The 15,306-nt window shown below is 41.0% G+C and overlaps 1 protein-coding gene across 6 annotated transcripts in view; it reads left to right on the forward strand.

Moving 5' to 3' along the window:
* SULF1 (sulfatase 1) overlaps positions 1-15,306 on the forward strand; it is a 191,653-nt gene that overhangs the window by 96,720 nt on the left and 79,627 nt on the right. For all 6 annotated transcript variants that reach the window (XM_060393763.1, XM_042254290.2, XM_060393761.1 and 3 more), the window contains exons 3-4: positions 5,345-5,417; positions 5,727-5,956. In XM_060393763.1, the coding sequence (XP_060249746.1) occupies positions 5,785-5,956 (172 nt within the window). In that variant the 5' untranslated portion in view covers positions 5,345-5,417; positions 5,727-5,784. The remainder of the gene's footprint in view (positions 1-5,344; positions 5,418-5,726; positions 5,957-15,306) is intronic.

Below are 15,306 nucleotides of genomic sequence, written 5' to 3' on the forward strand. Positions count from 1 at the left end.
TTGAGCGTGAAATCCTTTTGTATTATTGAAATTGTGTTTTTATCCCTTTATATTATTAAACTTGTGGGACTCCCCTGGCAGTCCAGTGGTTAAGACTTCATGCTCACAGTGCAAGGGACACAGTTTTGATCCCTGGTCAGGGAACTAGGAGCTTGCATGCCATATAGGCAGCCAAAAAGTAAATTAATTTTAAAAAATAATTTATTAAGCTTGTGTTTATGGGGATTTGGGGCTTCCCTGGTGGCTCAGCTGGTGAAGAATCTGCCTGCATTTTGGGAGACCTGAGTTCAATCCCTGGGTTGGGAAGATCCCCTGGAGAAGAGGACAGCTACCCACTCCAGTATTCTGGCCTGGAGAATCCCATGGACTATATAGTCCATGGGGCTGCAAGGGTCAGACATGACTGAGTGGCTTTCACTTTATGGGGATTTTATCTATTGATATGTAAGAATTCAAAATGAGAATTTTAAAAAATATTCATTAATTAAAAATAATATGTATATATGTTAAATGATATATTTTATGAAAAATAACTGTATTTTGCAAACAAAAGAATATTGGTGGTTAAAATAGCATGCTTCACATTTTTGCAAATCTGATGTTTATCTGAATAAAAGAGAACTGGATTTTTATATCTGTTTCTGCATTCAATCTGTTGAAATGTATTGTTTTGGGTGAGGTATGGGAATAAAATTCAACCTCCCATGGGTAAATAGTTGGAAATGGAGAATTATTTCAAAAGCTTTTTCAGATACTTATAGATCTTCTTTGATACTATACCAAAACTTGACAAGTAGTGATTCCTATAGGTCAGTTGTCATAAGAAATATGAAACCACATGAATGAGCTTTTAATACTTTCTTATATTAAGATTCAGTGGTCATTTTGCACTTTGAGTGAGCATTTTTTAACTTCTGTATAATTTTGTAACATTGCATTTGGTCATTTCGGAAGTATTGGTTCACTGATTTATACTAATAGTCTAAATGTTGACATATTTCATTTTATATCACAAAATAACATTTGTTAATATTGACATCAATGTCATCAGAAAAGTTATACCTATTGAGAAGCTGCCAAGCTCACAGTAGCAGATAAAAGTTTTCCAAAATTTTGCTTTTGACTTGAAAACTAAATTTCTGTCATTAGCAACAAATGTGACAAATACTGTCAGTTGTTTTCCTTGAAGTGAGTCTTGGTTCATTCATGACTTGAAGAAATGCCTTCCAAAAATCTGAATTCAAATAATTCTATCAAGTAAAAATAGTGTTTGAGTAAAAACAGAAAGAAGATGGATCCAGTTCACCTTGCAACTTAGTCACCTTTCCCTCAACAAGCATCACGCCTCCATACACAGTGGAGGGTTTTATGTGTCCCTTTTCTCTGATAAAACAGAAAATGTGAAAGACATGTATTTGAGCACGCAGGGACATGCTCAGTTGTTCAGCTGTGTCCAACTCTTTGAGACCCCGTGGACTACAACCTGCCAGGCTCCTCTGTCCATGGGATTCTCCAGACAAGAATACTGGAGTGGGTTGCCATGCCCTTCTCCAGAGGATTGTACCCACCCAAGGATCGAATTCATGTCTCCTGCATTGGCAGGGAGATTCTTTACCACTGAGCTACCTGGGAGGCCTATGTGTATTCGACACTCAGGGCTTAATCAAATTAATCATTTTACAGCTTCATCTTGAGTGAAACTAGCTTTTTTAAAAAACTATATGTGATGCTCCCTGCATTTGTGCTAAAGCAGTTGTATCAACCATTGCTCTTAGACCATCAGTGCAAATGTCAACGAAGTGAACAGGAGAGATGAAGTGTTGGCGTTCTTATCAAAATAAGTCTGGGACATTCGGGTCTGGGACATTCCTGGTAGTCCAGTGGTTGAGAGTCTGCCTTCCAATGCAGGGGGTGTGGGTCCCATCCCTGCTCAAGAAACTAAGATTCCCCATGACAGGGATTGCTGATCTCACTATGGCAAATGGAGAGCCCAGGCTCTGCAACAAGAGAACCCTACACACTGCAACTAGAGAAGCCCCCATGTGCCAGCACAGCCAAAAATAATAATTAAAAATAAACATAAGATAAAGACCCAGTCTTACTAAAATAAAAAATAGTTCTGGTCTTTTGGATTCCATCTGTGAGGATCTCAGGGTCCCCCAAAGCCTAGATTACACCTTGACAACCAGGGCTGTGGACAAGCATATTACCACCATCCCACCCCACCCCAGCTGTCTAGACAAAGGGGGGCTTTGTTGATGACAGAGACCCCCTTAAACCCATGAGGGCAATGAGGGCTTTGTTTTAATGTGGGGGTTTGCTAGATAAGCATATGCAAACTAGACTTGCTATCCAGTTGGCTTGAAGGCTTCCCAGTCTTTTCTTTCTTTTATATGTGACTTGAAAGTATGTCACATTTATAGTTGGCTTGACTGCCCCAAACAAAATGCTGCAAACTTTCCACATCAATTGGCCATCGTGATAGTTGGTGTTTTCGTTTTAGATCCTAAAGAAAAAGCAGTTTGTGTTCTGGTCCCGCTTCATGAATACAGCACCGTTCCTCAAGTTCACTTTACATGTGTGAGAAAAACCTCTTTTGACATTTCTCCCATTTTCAACTATTTCTCAAGACAAATTGTTAGTCTCTAAGGACACTTGTCGTCCGCCACCAAGTATCCAGTTCGAACATTGCATCCTTGTCTCCTTTGTCCAGGTCTGCGTTTTGTCTGTCAGTTTTTCCTTCTTCCTCTTCACTTTTTTTCCTTCTGGAGGTAGAAACCAGGCGGTGAGAGGTTCTAAAAGGTCATTTTTGAATAAAGAATTGTCTGTGTACACATTTTTTTTTTCAGAGTGCTGTGTTTTGTGTGTTTTAGTCAAGGGAGCGCTCCTGCTGAACAGACTTGTCTGAAAGTTCCGTTTTCTTTACCACTCAGCTTCTCGGCTTTTACATATGAATCCCCTGAATCAATAATAAACTGTGGCAGAAAAAAAAAGCAAAACAAAAAATGTAGGTCTCTTTCGCACCTTTTAACTCTCCAGAAAGGCAAGGCAAGACACTTAAGAGGCAAAGCTCGCATCTTCTCTGCTGTCTCTTTTCTTTGTTAGGAAATTATTTTCAATGTAGTTTATACAGGGTGCCATTAAGGCTAATTTTCTTTTTCCTACAAGAGGAAATAAAGTAAATAAGATAAAGAAAAGAATAACCCAGAACATGGATTGGGTTCCAAGGAATGTTATCAGCATCTTAATTGTCAAGTCACGTGTGTGACTGCTTATTTAAACCAAGCACCACGCACACTCGATACAGTGTGAGTCTGGCTGTATTTTGGGGGTCACCGTTGTCTGCAGAGGCTGGTTTAAATGATCGGTGATGCAAGAAACCCTGTTGACTATCTCTTCATACATGGCTTTGAGAGGTGGGCAAAGTTCTGTTACCTCAAGAACCAACCCTCTAAGAAATTTCTGTGTTTAACTCTTTAGACTGATGCATGCTCCACGGGAGAGAGCCATTGTTCCACTCACTTCTTTCGCTTTCCTGTCCTTTCATGCTCCTATCAGTTTTCTCATGATTTGAACCAAATGCTCAGAAACCCACCAGTCAGGGCAGAACAATTGCGTGCTTTCAGTGTTCAGCAGGCACCGCAATCACTGAAATAACCCCAAGTTGTTACCAAACAGAAAACAAGAAAAAACCCACACGCCAAATGTGCAGATTGACTTTCTCAAGCCACAGGATCAATCGGAGGTGGTTAGCTGGTTGCTCTGCAGATAATGTGGTCAGGACTGCCTTGCTGCAGACACTGGATTTTTGTTTTAAAGCTTACTTCTTATTGAGTCTTTCTCTCTCTCTGTCTCTCTCTCTTTCTCTCTCCCTCTCTCCGCCCCTCCCAAGGAATAATTACAGGCTGCAGAGTCAAAAGCATTAGAACTGTTTACAAAACAGCTCATAAAGTTTAAAATAATGGGGGCGTGTGTGTTTGTGTAAAACACAATAATGTGTATGGCAGGGGGAAACAGTATACCCTTCTTTCTTCTTTCACTGCCTCATGTCACCCTCCAGAATTTAAGACATGGAAGTGAGCAACAGAGTTCCTTTTATTCTGGTTCCTCACACTTCATTTGTGATTTGTATTTATCTAATGTCAGTTAACTGTTGAGGATCAAAATACAGACCCTCAGAAGTGTGGGGAAAGAGTGGGTGCTGGAAGCAGCTGCTATCTAATTAATTTTAGGGCAGTTGAAATTCCCATACAGATGCTCCCTCATGACATTCAAGAGAAAGATGCTTTTTTTGTTTTTTAAATGAGCCCTTTGCTATCTTTCAGAAGTCCTAAAGAACAGCGTCCAGCAGGTTAGTGTTCTAAAGTGAAAGGGGCATTTTTCCAACCCTTTCTGAAGTCTCCTCCTGTGCAGACTTACAAAGATTTTGCAATGCTCCCCTCCAGATTTTATTATTTTTTTAAGGTGAAAGAGTCACCTCCAGCCTCAGAGCCCATCAATCATTTTGCTTTGCAGGTTGAGATCTGCTGCGGCAAAGCCAAACCTCGGTGCTGGCAGCACTGCCCCGGGTCTGGACAGTAGTGAGGCTGGTGCTGACGGTCAGAGGAGGGCTCTGTCCCCTTCGGCACTGATGCACTGGGGATGCAGGCTCGACCGAGGGACAAGCCCAGCCCGGAGGAAGCACCTCTTCCCCTGGTGATTGATGGAGGACAGTTAGGAGCTCTCCAGAGGCTGGGGAAGGTTGCCCTCTCAGCCACTTACTCTGAAGTCTTTGTCAGCAGAAAGAACTCTCCTGGGTAGTGAGTGACATCATGCAGATGACAAATGACAGCTTTGCGTTTCGTTCTGCTTGATGAGTACTCAGTACCGCATGCAGGTGAGTTAACGCTTCCCAGAGGCAAACACTCCAGAGCACTGTGGTTTCACGGGCACTGCTGGCTCTTCCTCACCAGTCGTCCGTTTTCTTTGCGGATGTTTAAAGTATTAATGCTATTAAAACATGAGCAGGGATGATACCCAGATCACTGTGTTTATGATTATGCAATGAAGATAGTATTCAAGTCATGTGTTAAGCAGTTCTGAATGTTGTTTCCTTCTGTTTCTTCCTTTTGGAGTACAGATTTTAAATTATATACGTGTATGTATATATATTATAATATACATTGTATATTATATTTATACATAAATATAATTAATATAAATACTGTAAAATATATGGTGAATAAATAATGTATATACACACACATATATATTTATGCTGTTTCAAGAGACTGTTTCAGACCAAAAATCTGTATCAGAATCTCTGATTGACGTTTCCTTTGTATTTTTTTTCTCCCCATTCCAGGACCCCCTCTGCAGATGTCCTGAACACTTCTGACTACAGCAATTGATTCTTCAACCGGGATACCTAATTCCAGGTATTAGCTCTTGTCAGAAAGCTTTTACATCCAAGCTCTGTGCTGGAAATTCTATTTTGGCAATGAATTTTGAAATTGGAAAAGTTGGAATGAGAATAAAGGACAAAAGTGAATTTGCAAAATAATCAAGCGCTTAAAAAAAAACACAACCCTACGCTGGGAGGGTTTGCTGCTTCTGACTCACAGGCAGCCCTTTCTCTGCCAGTTTATGTGCCAGTTCTCACCGAGTTGTAGTCCTTTTTCTGCAACCGTGTCCGGGGTTTGGATTTCATTTTCATCTTTCCCTCTCCCCTTTCTCTGACTGCCCAGACCTGCAGGAATCAGGAGACAGACATTTTCTCAGTTTTGCGACATTGGAGCAAGCACAATGAAGTATTCTTGCTGTACTCTGGTTTTGGCTGTCCTGGGCACGCAGCTGCTGGGGAGCCTCAGTTCCAGCATCAGGTCCCCAAGATTCAGAGGACGGATACAGCAGGAGAGAAAAAACATACGACCCAACATCATTCTTGTGCTCACCGATGATCAAGACGTGGAGCTGGGTGAGACATTGGCTTTTTCACTTGTTCGTCCCTTTTGCTCAAATGATTGACTGACCTCCTGTTATCAGTAACAGTCTGAAAACATTCAGGGGTTTGATGCTTAACCAAAACCTAGTTTGTAAAATGTACTTGCATTGATGGTAAAGCATCTGGTTTGTGTTTCGACATGACTTTTTTGGTCTTAAGTTTTTGAAGCAGTGTGGGGTGGGGGGTGTGTACGAGAATAGGGGTGGTGAGAGGAAACAAAACTATAAAAGTCAAGGATTGGATCGTGCACCTTGGAAACTCTTGGTCAAGAGCTTTTTAAAATATTTGAGCAAAGTTGTTTCAAAGAACATGAGAGTATGACTGTTAATTCTCTGCAGTGCATATGAAGAAAGGTAGATACACAAAGAATTTCCAATTGTCATTATTATTAAGGTGAATCCTTTATTCACAGCTTGTAATTGTTATGTGATGCCTATCTTCTGCTGCTGCAGATCACTGCTACCCACCTTAGACAGGATGCTTTTCAGAAGAATTCACTCACCTGGGTTAATTCTGGAGTGCTTGGAAAGCCTGCCAACATCCAGTATTTCAGCTTAGCTTCTAAATCTTCTGGTTGGGTTTCTCACCCTTTCATCTTCTTTCATGGCCCAGCACTATGGTCTTGCCCATAAGCTTAGGATCAAGTTCTTCTATGGTACCTAAGACAGATGAAAAGTTTGCCCTTACAAGTTGTCACCAGCACTCCTTTCCATTCTTGAACCAAATTCCTTGCTCTCAAGCTATCACACTGAACTTGACCATCTCTAGTCTTGCCCTTCATGCTGGCAGAATACCTTGGGCTTCTTTCCAGAGCTCCTGGCTAGGTTCCTTGAGGATTAAACCCCTGTAGGCTGGAAGTTGATCCACAGGGATGGGGACTTTGTTTTCCAGTTTGAAACCAAACTATGGAATCTCAACAAAGTTAACTCTTTGGATTCAGCTAGAAACAAAAGCATTAAAAGCCAGTGGAGGTAATAATTGTTGGATGTGATTTGCAGTCTGTTGTCTCTCACTTTTAATTGTTTAAACACGACCATGGATTTTTAGGCAACATGTCAAAATGAAAAATCTTGGAGGTGTGACTTTAGTGTGTATGTGGCTGGTGGTTTAAGTTTTCATTCACCTATAGCATAAGTAAAGTGAAGACATTTGAATTCACCTTCCTTAACATCTCTCATACCCATCCCTTTCGCTGAAGCCATTCTCTGCTCTCCTAGTTTTTCCTAACTGGTTGATCACCTGACGGTACCTGTCCCTTCTAGTCTTGGCCCCTCCTGCCTATTCTTCATTTCATGCAAGTATCTGATTGGGTCTGTGCTGCTAAAACTCTCTAAGATGTTCCTTGCCAAGAGGATTAAAAACCTCCTCTCTGTAGGCTGATGAGCTCTGGGCATCTGCCCCCTACCTGTCTCACTAAGACTATTTTCCTTTCCCCCAATTTTGCTCTGTGCTTCATGGAAACAGCTAGTTGTTTGAAACTGTCTAGTGGTTTCGTCTTCCTCACCTATATTTCATGCCTTTACACATCTCATCCCCTCTGCTGTTTCCGCCTTTCTCCGCCTAGAGAAACCCTACCTATTTTTCATGACCCAGTTCAGTACCTTCACCAAAACCATCCTGCCTTCCAGCACGGTGGATGGAACTTTGTACCACCTCAGACCTGCCTCCAGCAGGACCCTTAATCCACCATGTGTTTCCATACCTGTCTCTTCCACTTGATTGAGAGCAACTAAAGGATAGGGTGTGTGTGTGTATGTTAATCGCTCAGTCGTGTCTGACATTTTGTGACCCATGGACTGTAGCCCACCAGGTTCCGCTATTCATGAAATTCTATAGACAAGAATACTGGAATGGGTTGCCATTCCTTCTCCAGGGGATCTTCCCAACCCAGGTTTCAGACTCACATATTCTGCCATTTTCTGCATTGGCAGGAGGATTCTTTATGACTGAACCACCAGAGAAGCCAAATATGTATTAAGCAATTACCAAGTACTGTCTTCTAGTGGAAGCACATGAATATAATGGTGAGGAGTTGGCGGCCAACTGTTTCTTACACGTTTGTCTTTACTTCTTTCCTTGATTTTCCTCCCAGACACCAGGCTAAGCATTCACTCATTTAATTTTCACAGTCACTCTATGTAGTAGTTACGACTACTCTATTCAGATTGTGCTTAAGACAAATGAGGCTTAGGAGATTGGCACAGGCTCTGATGAGCTAGGAAATGGTGAACCCAGGACCTGTATTGGGTCCGAATCTCCACAGCTACACATGTAAGCATGATTCCTTCCATCAGTCCATCCTTCAACAAATATGTATTGAGCCCTTCCTAAAATAACCTATAAATGTATGATCATATCTTAGGTTCTGAGATAATGCCAAGATGGGTCTTATTATCCCATTGACAGAGCAAGTTGATGATGAACTAGAGCGAACAATGGGTAAACATTTAGAGAAGACCAGCCACCTTTCTCGGCAGAAAAATTATGTTCTGGGTGGTGCGTACAGTTCCATGGAGACTTATCTGGCTGATTGTAATGGCCTCACAATCTCTGAAATTTTCTGCTCTAGTCTTCAGTTAACTTTGGGTTTGGGTATTGTTATTGTTTTTTTTAATCATCTTAAACCATTTTTAAGTTTGTGTTAAGTACATTCACATTTGCAAATCTCCAAAAACTCTTTTCATCATATAAAATTAAAGCTCTATATCTGTTAAACAGTAACTGCCTAGCTCCCAGCTCTTGGCATTCGCTGTTCTGCTTTCTGTCTCTATGAATTTGACTGCTCTGAGTATTTCGTATATGTGGAATCATACAGTTTCATACAGTACTTGTTTTTTTGTGACTGGCTTATTTCACGCCAATATTCTTGCCTGGAAAATCCCATGGAAAGGAACCTGGTAGGCTATAGTCCATGGGGTTGCAAATAGTCGGACACAACTGAGTGACTTCACTTTCACTTTCATTTTATTTTATTAGCATAAAGTCCTTGTTCACTGTTTACCTATGTTATAGCATGTCTCAGAATTTCCTTCCTTTTGAAGGTTAAATAATATTCCATTATATGTATATCCACCCTTTGTTTATCCATTTATCTCTTATTAGACATTAGTGTTGCTTCTGCTTTTCTATTATTGTGAATAATGCTACTGTGAACATAGGTGTATAAATATCTCTTTGAGACTCTGCTTTCAATTCTTTGGGGCATATACTCAGAAACAGAATTACTGGATCATTAGATAATTCTATTTTTAATTTTTTGAGGAACCACAGTACTGTTTTCATAGAAACAGCACCATTTATCCATTCCCACCAGCAGTGCATAAGGGTTCCAGTTTCTCCGCGTTCTTGCCAACATTTGTTATTTGCTGAATTTTTGATAATAACCATCTTAATGGGTGTGAGATATTCTGTCATTGTGGTTTTGATACGGTTTGATTTGTTTTGTTTTTTTGCTTACATGTGATTTTGTTTGCCAAATATTGAACAAACCTTAGCCTAAAAAAGCAAAATTTTTGCTCCTGTAATACTGCAAGCATTTTGGCTTCTGTGCCTCCGGAAGGATATCAGACTTAGAAAAGGCTTAGGAAAACAATTCCAAAAATTGTAATCGAATACTTTTGAGAAATTAAAAATGAAACAATTCTATCTTTTTGTCTGAAAAGACAAGACTAAGAAGGATGGTAATCCAAGTTTATGAAATCAAGCTGGGACGAAAAGCTCTTACTCAGTAGGAATGAGGGACACTCCCTTAACTTTGGGGACAAATAAAATAAACTAGTACTTTGTGAAGGGGGTGAGGCACAGAAGGAATTTATTAATAAAAGTGCTAGCACCTGATATGTGAATAACACTTTTATCTTTTCCCAGATCATTTATTCTCATTATTGCATTTTATTGTCATTCCATCCAAGTTGGGTGGGTAAGTTCAAAGATCATTATCCCAAAAGAAAACTTAGTCCATGGAAAGATTAAGTAATTTAACCAATGGTCCCCATGCTTCTGGATTTGCTTTTTCCACTACTTGGGAAGTGGTTTTCAGGTTATGCCTCTATCTGTAAATAGTTCAGGCTTTTAGGCAAAGCTAATGGGTGGAAGATTTATATCTTAAAAAAAAACAACACTGAAGTATAGTTGATTTACAGTGTTCTGTTCATTTCAGGCATACAGCAAAGTGAGTTATACGTACAAAAATATCTATTTTTTTTTCAGATTCTTTTCCCTTATAAGTTATTACAAAATGTCCAGTATAGTTTCCTATGCTATACAGTAAGGTCCTTGTTCATTATCTATTTTACATATACTAGTGTGTGTATGTCAATCCCAAACACCTAATTTGTCCTCCCCCCCAGCTTTCCCCTTTGATAACCATAAGTTTGTTTCCTATGTCTGTGAGTTTTGTATATAAGTTCATGTGTATCATTTTTTTTTTAGGTTCCACATATAAGCAGTATCATATATTAGTCTTTGTCTGGTTTATATCACTTAGAATGACGATCTCTAGATCCATCCATATTGCTGCAAATGGCATTATTTCATTCTTTTCTATGGCTGAGTAACATTCTATCATATATATACATGGGGTATTTATATATATACACCCTATCTCTTTATACATTCATCTGTCAATGGACATTTAGGTTCCTTCCTCCATATCTTGGCTACTGTAAATAGTGCTGCTATGGATATTGGAGTGCATGTATCTTTTTGAATTATGGTTTTATTTTTTAAGCTGAAAAACACAAATGGACATGATTAAAAGAGTTTGGGATGATGGCTATCATCCAGGAAAGGAATGGTAACCAAGAACATCAGCAGTATCCATGTTTTATTATGAAATTTTAAAAACCTATCTGAAAAAAATAAAAATATATCTCAAGCAACTATGAGCAAATGTTAAGTTTTTAAAAAGCTAAAGACACAGTATTTATTCTATTTTTCCCTCACTTTAAATATTTTACAAGTCAAAAAGAAGAAAATAAAAAATGCTTGTGGTACTCCCCTAAGTTTCTGAGACTACAGTCAACGAGATTAAGCTCTAAGCCTTTCCCAAATGAGACTTTCCTGGCAGTTCAGTGGTTAAGACTTTGGCCTTCCAGTGCAGCGGAGCAGGGGATGCAGTTTCGATCCTAGTCAAGGAGCTAAGATAGATTTCCACATGCTTCATGGCCAAAAGGCCAAAACATAAAACAGAAGCAATGTTGTAACAGATTCAATGAAGACTTTAAAAATGATCTACATCCAAAAAAGAAAAAAATTTGAATAAATGTTTCCCAAATGGTCCCTAAGTACCACTCTGAAAAGCAAAATAGTGAGCTGATTAGACCATTGATCTGGTTTAATGTGGCATTTCTTAAATTCTTAGGAAATTTGCCTGGTGCTACCATCTTAGGATAGCTGACTTATGATCTACTTATATCATAAGTAAAATTAAGAAATCTTAAATGCATGGAAACACTTTGTCTAAAGCAGAGGTCACAAATGGGATCTACAGTCCAGAGCTATTCCACAGATGCGTTTTGCTTATCAAAACAGCATGCTTATCAATATCAAGGCAGCATTTAAAACATCAAGCGATTTTTATATACTAGGGGGGAAAAAATCCAGATTCTGACTTTTCTTGAAAAGTCATTGAAAACCTTACATCCCCGTGAGGCAGCCATGGGAAGGGCTTTTCTTAAAAACTTGACATTTCCATGAGGGAGCCTTCAGTTAAAGGCTTAAGGGGGGAATTTGCTGGTCATCCAGTGGTTACAGAATCTGCCAGCCAGTACAGGGGACATGGATTCAATCCCTGGTCTGGGAAGATCCCATATGACAAGGGGCAACTGAGCCCACATGCCTAGAGCCCATGCTCTGCAACAAGAGAAGCCACTGCAATGAATCGCAACACAGAGCTGCCCCCAGGCAGGGAAAGGGTGTGGACAAGAGATGGTTATGGGGTTTGGAACTGACCTGTACACACTGCTATATCTGGAGTGGATAGCCAACAAGGACCTACTGTATATGGCACATGGAACTCTGCTCAATGTTATATGGCAGCCTAGATGGGAGAGGAGTTTGGAAGAGGATAGATTTATGTTTATGTATGGAAAAAGCTTCCCTGGTGGCTCAGACAGTAAAGAGTCTGCCTGAAATGTGGGAGACCCAGGTTTGATTTCTGGGTTGGGAAGACCCCCTGGAGAAGGAAATGGCAATCGACTCTTGCCTGGAAAATCCCATGGACAGAGGAGCCTGGTAGGCTACAGTCCATGGGGTCACAAAGAGTCGGACACGACTGAGCGACTGAACCAAACTGAACTGATGGCTGAGTCCCTTCACTGTTCACCTGCAGCTATCACAATATTGTTTGTTAATCGGCTATACCCAATACAAAATAAACAGTTTAAAAAAGAGAGTAGCTCCTGTTCAGCCCAACTAGAGAAAGCCTGTGCACAGCAACGAAGACCCAGGACAGCTAAAATTTTAAAAAATAATGCTTGAAGAGCAGTCAAAGCTGCCCTGTTGGGTGGGGCCTATCTGCCCCAGGCCCTCGGGGTCCCCACCACTCTCCACTGCTCCCCAACACCTAGACCAAGGAGCACCTGTCTTTGCCATCATGTCCACACTGCTGTTTTTTATCATCAGGGGAAAATTCTGTGTACCCACATCTCTATAAAGAGTAGAAAACTGGAAAGACCAAAGCATTGTGATTTTTCTTGTACTTGGCTGGCTTCACTTGCCCGCCTTCTCTGTCTAGCCCTGTAGGCATTTTTACTTCCATTCCCCTAAACAGCTAGTCTCCACTTTTAATGGCCTTTAGCTCTTTAGGGGAAAAAATAATGAGTCCTAGTGACCTGGAAACATTCCAGACAGATTTATTATCTGCTTCTTAGTCCCTTCTTTCCCCAACTTGTTTTCCCTCCCCAACTTGTTTTTAGCTGAAACATCTGTTTTTTTGTGGGGTTTTTTCCTATCAATTCCATAGTTTAATAGAAAAAGGTGTACTGTTCGATCATGTTATTTTTTTTCTAATGCTTTCAGAATTCAAATTTCCAATAGACCAATAAAGCCATTTTTAGTATGAGAAATATCACTGTTTAAATTTCCATACTTAATTGTTGGCATAAGGATGTGCTTAGTACAGGCCATTTATATATTTTAAGCATTGACTCTACCCCATGGTAAAACAATGGCATCTAAAAACAACCCTATATGTTTGATAAGAGCTGTGTTTGCTGGTCGCTATCACTCATCAAACCATAAACAGTTGTAATTCACACCTAGGCGTGTCTCCTATTCATACAGGTATGTATGAATACCACATACCTGGGACTTCCTTAATGAATGATGATGGCAAAATTTATTATCAAATTTCTAGTTTTGTGAGTTGATGGACATGATGAACAGCCTCAATGAAAAGTTTAATGTTTGATAGTACAAAATATTGAAATATTTCAAATATCAAATGCTAAGATATTTGAATCAGGAAAGGCAAGTCTGTGTTATAAAGTTTGCTGCTGCTGCTAAGTCGCTTCAGTCGTGTCCGACTCTGTGCGATCCCATAGACGGCAGCCCACCAGGCTCCCCCCGTCCCCGGGATTCTCCAGGCAAGAACACTGGAGTGGGTTGCCATTTCCTTCTCCAGTTATAGAGTTTAACATGGACATAAAGTAATTCAAGTTCACTGTGTGATTTTGGTAAAGTCATCCTGCTGAGTGAGACATTTTCTCCCCTCTGACCTTCTACATGCATGTGATTTGAGAATAAATGACTTGAAGCTTGTAGAATGATTGAAATTCCTGGCTCTGACTCTGTCAGGCCCCAGTAACCCAGGACACACCCCCTCCAAAGGACTGTTCCTGGAGCCTTGATTTCTAACCCATCAGAATTGCAAACCTGACAGATCTTACAGGATTCCCAGAGAGTGCCACTTCTCCTCTCTCAGTCACTGCTGACCTAGCAGCATCCCAGTCCACAGCTGACCACTGTCAAAGCACCCCCACCCCTGCAGGAGCGATGGCAGACATCCCCAGTCCCAACCTAGAACTCTGGCACTGGGGCAGCTTTTCTTGGCAGCCTCGAGAGTCAGCTGTGGCCCGGACCTTCCCTGTCCTTAAGCCAGCCCAGTCAGCAGTGCCCCCATGCCAACTACTGGACTTCATTATGGTCACTTCATAGCATCCCTGTCAGGCTTCCACCTCAAAGGACCATTTTAAATGCTAATAAAGCCAGGCTTCTCACTTAAGAGAAGCATAAGGAACAGTGCATGATGGGTAGATGGGAATTGATATCTTTAAACCAGCTTTAACATTTTAAGTCTTGAAGCATAGACAAAAGTAAACTTCTATCTTAATCCATCAGGACTGCTGTAACCAAATACCACAGACTGGGTGACTTGCTGCTGATGCTACTGCTAAGTCACTTCAGTCGTGTCTGACTCTGTGTGACCCCATAGACAGCAGCCCACCCAGCTCTCCCGTCCCTGGGATTCTCCAGGCAAGAATACTGGAGTGGGCTGCCATTTCCTTCTCCAATGCATGAAAGTGAAAAGTGAAAGTAAAGTCGCTCAGTCGTGTCTGACTCCTAGTGATCCCATGGACTGCAGCCCACCAGGCTCCTCCGTCCATGGGATCTTCCCAGCCAGAGTACTGGAGTGGGGTGCCATCGCCTTCTCCGTCCAGTTGCCAACTATTAACAACAGACATTTATACAGACATTTATTTCTCGTGGTTCTGGAAGCTGAAAAATCCAAGATCGAGACTCCAGCAAGTTCTGTGTCTGGTGGGAATCTGCTTCCTGGTTCACAGATGCTGTGTTTTCACTGTGTCCTCACATGGCAGAAGAGGCAGAGCACTCTTTGGGGTCTCTTTTATGAGGGCGCTAAACCCATTCATGAGGGCTCCACCCTCATGACCTAATCACCTGCCCAAGCCCCCACCTTCTAACACCATAACCTAGCACATTAGGTTTCAACCTATACGTTTTGAAGGAACACAAACATGCAGTTTATGGCTACCTCTGTATGCCTGCCTTAGCTTTGGAGTTCAGATGTGATGACAGAGACGGAGATGGGAAAGGCAGGAGTAAATGAAACATCTTGGTGCCAAGATGATCACACAGTAAATCACAGCTCATGCCATTTGCTCAACGGCCCTGCCAACAGGTCCGGACACCTATTATTAGTTCTATTTTACAGCTGAGAAACACAAATCCAAAGAGGGTAAATGACTTGTTCAAGCACATCTGTGACAAAAACTCAGATGTTTCCCCTCAAGTTCAAGTCCAGGACTCTTTCTCTTCTCATCTTCATCCTCCTAAGCCCTGCCTTGGTAATCTTGTGAATC

The sequence above is a fragment of the Ovis aries genome, chromosome 9, assembly GCF_016772045.2.
Source record: "Ovis aries strain OAR_USU_Benz2616 breed Rambouillet chromosome 9, ARS-UI_Ramb_v3.0, whole genome shotgun sequence".
In the NCBI taxonomy this organism is placed as follows: Eukaryota; Metazoa; Chordata; class Mammalia; order Artiodactyla; family Bovidae; genus Ovis; species Ovis aries.